At 37.3% G+C, this 6,000-nt stretch overlaps 1 protein-coding gene across 1 annotated transcript in view; it reads right to left on the reverse strand.

The window, feature by feature from the left end:
• LOC148855076 (double-stranded RNA-binding protein 4-like) overlaps nucleotides 1-5,602 on the reverse strand; it is a 42,305-nt gene extending 36,703 nt beyond the window's left edge. Inside the window, exons 1-2 of the mRNA XM_088986240.1 lie at nucleotides 5,153-5,602; nucleotides 1,151-1,410 (exon numbers count right to left, since the gene is read on the reverse strand). Coding sequence (XP_088842366.1) covers nucleotides 1,151-1,410; nucleotides 5,153-5,174 — 282 coding nt within the window. The 5' untranslated portion in view covers nucleotides 5,175-5,602. The remainder of the gene's footprint in view (nucleotides 1-1,150; nucleotides 1,411-5,152) is intronic.
• Between the last annotated feature and the right edge of the window lie 398 nt (nucleotides 5,603-6,000).

A 6,000-nucleotide genomic window follows, 5' to 3' on the forward strand; every position in this document is an offset into this window, starting at 1 on the left:
TGGGGAAGTTTTAGGGCTGAAATGCAATTTTTAGGAAACTGGTGTGAATTCCAGTTGAGAGAGGGGGTGTTTATGTGAAAAACTGAGCATAAGGGGCCACCTCCTATCTACCAAACCCAGATAGGCGCCCCTCCTACTGTATTAGCATACTCCCCTCTCCTTAGCAAACCCTAGGGCACCTCCCCACTCATTCTTTTCACCTCTAACAAGCCCTAGCCGCCCTAAGCTATCAAATCTCCACCCTCCATTCTCTCCTAACCTCTAATCTCAACCATCCAAGCCTTAGCAGCCCCTCATACCCTTAGATTTCTCCTTAGAATAATCCTAACCCTCCATTCTCAAACCTTAGGGCACCCATATTTTTGCATAAACCTAAGAGCTGCCCATTTCTTCCTCTCTAATCCTACTTATGTCCACCATTCTCTATAAAAATGACCCAAGGGGCCCTTGAGAAGGGGTTGGTCAATTCACCTAGTTCACAAGGCTAAGGTTTCTTGAAGAGTTTAAGGGTTGTAGAAGGGAAGGACGCCCATATCTTATCAGGAGGGGTTCTTGCAAGCAACCCATCCAATCTGCAACTACCGCCACTAGACTTGATCAACCATCCCTTTCGTTTTCTTTATTTTATTTTATGTTATTTTTATTCTGGCAATATTTTAGATTTAATTTATGTTTGTTTGTGTGTTTTGCATATCCGAATTCGTCCGATTCAAGGCTAAGGTATCTCGAGTGGTTCGAGGGTTGAACAGAGGGAAAAAGCGTGTATTTCGTCTTCCCGGACAGCTACCGCCACTGGATCCAAATTTTGGATCATTTTTATTTATTTTTTTTGTTGATTTCAGTGTTCTTTAATTTCTGAATTTTAATTATTGTCTTGTTCAATTCAGAACATTTAATTTCAGCATTAATAAATTTTATGTTCTTATTTTCTGTAAATTTCATATCTATTTTCCTTTTATTTGTCCGGAACGAAAATAATAATTTTTATTTTTGCTTCCTTGTGGGTTTGACCCCTTCCTCACCACGTACTACATTGTTTAAGGTTACGTGAGGATTGGAAAAATTTACAAATCTCTAAACTGGTGCCACGGGTGTTTGACGACGCATCCTGGGCACACCAATCACAAAAAGGAAAAGCCATTGAACATACCTCAAGAATTATAGGACAACTTTCTTTAGTCTTTTTCTGTATATGCTCATATGCAACTTTTGCAACATCATGCTCTGCAGCTTTGCGATTTGAGAATGTCCTAAATGATGTATAAGTTTCTCCATCAATCAAAACTGTAGACCTGAACTTTGGTGCATGCGGAGCTCCCTCATTAACACAGCTATAAACAGGAAGTGGGATAGCTGATTTTTGTGCATATTCATGTAACCGGTTTTTGTGCATCAAATTTTCTGGAAAACCTAAAGCATTCGTATGAAAAATTCAATATCCTCATATGAATTTTTAGTTTGTTATTGGTAATTGAATAGTTTGACTTACAAAGAAAAACTTGAAATCTATTTCATTTTATGGTACAAGGTATTAGCCAATCCATGTAAATAAATTTGATTGCAAACACACTGAACTAATAAAATGCTAGAGCATTCTCAATTCAAACCTTATCCTTAGTGTAGTGACTTGTAAAGCATATAGACTTGAGAAAGTGCAGCTAGACAAGTTTACAATAAATAATATTGACTTGACAAATACACATATTGTGATAGGCAACATAACCAAGACAAACCATTTTTAAGGAGGTTTAGCAAACTAAGATCTATTATGTTTTGGACATGTTTGTGCATCAAATATGGCAATATTAGCTTGGTACCTTTCATGAGAGGCCTTTACATAATCAATCCTAAGAGGAAAAAGCATATTAGGTGGAAAAGATGACAAAAACCAAGGGGAACGGATTTGAGCACATCCTATATTTGATAATCAGTCACATTCTCAGTGAAAAGACAATAGGTGCTTGAGTAATAAATAATTAGGGACAAGATCACTTTGTCAAGATTGGGATGTGTCCAAATAAATTCCCAAACTAAGGGATGGACTCCAAATATGAGCTACCCATAATCCAACCAAACCAGACGAAAAGAATCTGATGGATGGTCTGAATTTGGCCAGATTCTATCTTTGTTCTGAGAGCAATTAAAATAGATCCATATGGCTTGATATTAGAGTTGTTTTTCCATGCTATCATTAACATCAGGGGTGCAATTGAATCAAGCTGAGTCAAACTTTGGCATGTCTTAGCTCAGCTCGGCTGAAATACTCTTATCATAGTTCTCAAGGTGCCAAGGCAAGGCTAGGCAACAGGGGGAGCCTTGTCACCTAGTCGCCTAGGAGATGGGTTTTGTAAAAACATATATCCTAGGGTAGTTCCCTAGGTTCCATAACCATGTTTACTTAATAATTATCCATAATTTTCATAAGAAAAGTATAAACTTCATGTTAAAAAATAGAAAATCAACATATTCAAGAGAAGAAATCAGAAGAAAGAAAAGACAATTCAAAAAATATAGGGGATGAACCCCTATTTTTATTATAGGAAAAGAAGAAAAGAATAGCTGAACTTTGATGGCAATAGTATAGGGAACCCAGGGCAATCTGGTATTGGAGGAGTTTTCAGGAATGAGCATGGGAATGTTTCAGCCATTTTCTCAGGCCCAATTGGTGAAGGTGATTGCCTTAGGGCTGAGGTCTTTGCTGCCTTAGAAGGAATTCAAAGAGCAAAAGAAATGAATATAAGGAGGCTTGTAATTGAAGGTGACTCGGAGGTGGTAATAGGATGGTCAAAAGAAGATAAAACTGGAATGTGGAGTTACAGCAATGAGAAGAAAAAAATTCAAGTGGCTGGCTAAGGACATTAAGATAAAGTACAGTTGGGTGAAGAGATCTGCTAACTCGTTTGCTGATGGGTGAGCCAAGCAAGAGGTGACTAGGGAATCTCTGTTCTGGGCTCAATTTTAATTCTGTCTTTTAATTTTTCTTTGGGGGCTCCAGCCTCGTCTGGGGGAGTTAGAACAGTTTATCTCCCCATTTTTTGTACTTATTTTTTCTTAACGGTTAATGAAAGTTACTTGTTATTGATAAAAAAAATGAAAAAAAAAAAAGAAGAAAAGAAAAGGTGGAAGAAGAAGAAGAAGAAGTTGAAGAAAATGTGTCGATTAGACAAAATTTGAAGTTCTTTCTTATTTATTTTCAGGTTTTAAAGTCTTTGAGGGTTCAATACAGTAGTTAGCAATGCTTGTGTTGATTAAACCCTAACAAATAAGAAATAATAAAAAGAAATTAGTATATAAACAAATAAAATGAATATTTTAGTTTAATAATGTCTATTTTATAATTGTAATCCCAAAAAATTAAGAATACAAAAGTATTTTATAACACAATATACAAAATTGCTTGGCAGTTAGGTAAGGCAAGCCTCCACGGGCGCCTTGTTGCCTTGACAACTATGACTCCTATATTTGAATTTCAAGTTCAAGTCAAACTCTATTTTCCGGTTCAAGTTCAGTTCGACTAAATATTCAATAAGCTTGAGTTCAGCTCAAAAGCTCGAATGTGAGTGCTAGTTTCTTAACTGAATTTGCATGCAACTAGGCATACCACTTTTATAAGCTTCCAGGGAATTTACAAGCATAACAACCAATAGCTTCAGCCACTCATTTATTTAATATACAGTAAATATAAGATTTAATGAGAGGGGATGGGTATTAATATAAGTTTTCCATCAGACTTGATGGAAAACCTTTGGGATGTTCTTGAGATCCAAGCTTGTAATGTGAATCTTTTCCATTTTGATTAACTCTCTTGGTGTGTCATCTTGACACCCAATCAGCTTGCACTCGCTTTTCTATTTTAATAAAGCTATTTTCTTTACTCTTCAAAAAAAAGTTAATACCTTATAATAGGACTTGGTAAGAGGGAATGGAATGAATTAACTTAGTATTCGCTTGTATATTAATTTTTCAGCTACGAAAGTACATGACACTTGTGATTTGTGTTTTGTTTGGTGATGTTGGTAGTACCCCTTCTGGTAGAAACTCTACGGGTAGTGGTTGAGCTGCTACAGGTACTGATAGAGCTTCTACCGGTAGTGGTAGAGTCATAGAGCTTATACTGGTAGTGGTAGAGCTTCTACGGCTACTAGTAGGTAGGTGAAGGCAATTCTATCAGAGTAGAGTTGTTATCTCTCTTACATAGGCTGAAGTGTATTTCATTGTTACAATGTTACGGGTAGTGGTAGAATCATAGAGCTTATACTGGTAGTGGTAGAGCTTTGACGGCTACTAGTAGGTAGGTGAAGGCAATTCTATCAGAGTAAAGTTGTTATCTCTCTTACATAGGCTGAAGTGTATTTCATTGTTACAATGTTACCAAGCCTAATCGAACTCAAGCCCGAACTGTTCAATAAAATCCCAAATCAGTTGCACACTTGCACCCCTAAATTCCACATCACCTTTCTATCTATGTTACCATCCACTCACCTTTCTTTCGACGGTATCTCTAAGTCCTTATCTTTAGTTGAATGGGGAAAATCCTGGATAGACTACAATATATAACATAAAGATTGGGCTTTCTCTTATTTTCCTTTTTTATGTTTTGCTTTCTACCTCCAGAGTCCTCAGATTAGTACTTAGGTGAGCAGTGAGGGCTCCCCTTGGTACATTTAGGCATGTGAAAACAACCACGCCTAACTGAAAAAGCTGAGCTCCGTTCAGAAGGCTACGTAGACAAGAAAAAGGAACTCAGAAATCAAAAGATCACAAACCATTATCAAAACAAGCCATCAGGCTCAACAAATGATACTGGACACATAACACGAGCCTGTAAAAGAAAACAGCAATCTAAAACCCTAATCCCTTAACAGTTTTATAACAATAACCTCAATTAGTTCTACTCCAAGCACCAAAATTTAAAACCAAACCAGACGAACAACAGCTCCCACTTTAACTCTCTCCCCCAGGAAAGCCCAATAAAACCAAACCCTACCAAACAGTAACACTTACCCCACACTAAATTAGTTCATCTCATAAGCCCAGGGGAGAAATAAATAAATGAATAAATTAGCTTAAAGACCACACATTTCTCTATCAAATCTTTGTTGGATAATCGACAAAAGCAGCAGCAGCTCGTTTCAGACATAGATATGCTTACTAGGCTTAAACGGAGGATCCATTCCTGTTCAGATTCAGACTTCGGACGCTAGAAGGGAGGAACAGTTCTTCGCCTCTGAAAAGATGGGAGTGCAACAGCCATTCTAACAGTTTGTCGCAAGCACCTGGTTATGAATTTATGATCGCTGCTCTCGTAGATATACACGTGTTTGTGTTGACATGAAGCTTGAGAAACCAAAAGTTTCCAATAGTCGTTGATGGATTCGGATGAGAGCGATACATCTGATCATCACTCTCGTCTTACATTCCCGTACCCTATTTTCGTAAATGATGTGGCCATCTGGTCCGTGACCGAATCTGCTACCCATAAATCGCTACATCCGCACATCCGGAACATCACATCGTTTCGTACTTATATGCTATTGAGGCCTTGTGGGTAGCAGAATCGGACTCATTGAATTAGTGACGATCTGAGTTATAAGCGAGCGCTCTACCATCTGAGTTACATCCCCATATATATTTATTTATTTATCATATTTTATGTATTCCAAGAATGGCGGCCTTGCAGTCTCTATCGTCTCCCTTCAACCTTCCTTGAGATCTCCCTGTAGAAATTTTCCGTTCACTATTTCTCAAAAGACTCGTTGGTATATAATTGATATATTGGAACACAATTGATTACTTTGAGGGTAGTTGACCTCTTGTGAACCCAATTTTTTTACTAATTAAATGAATGTTTCATTAAAACGTAAAAGGGAGAAACATCCAAAGAGATCGAATTGCACAACAACTTGGAGCATTACAAAACCACGAACCTTTTATACGAGATTGATAAGGCTAAGAAATAAGCAATATTGTTTTTTTCCTATTTACAAAACAAAACACAAT

Source organism: Nelumbo lutea, chromosome 4 (genome assembly GCF_056320005.1).
Source record: "Nelumbo lutea isolate HS-2025 chromosome 4, American lotus-T2T, whole genome shotgun sequence".
In the NCBI taxonomy this organism is placed as follows: domain Eukaryota; kingdom Viridiplantae; phylum Streptophyta; class Magnoliopsida; order Proteales; family Nelumbonaceae; genus Nelumbo; species Nelumbo lutea.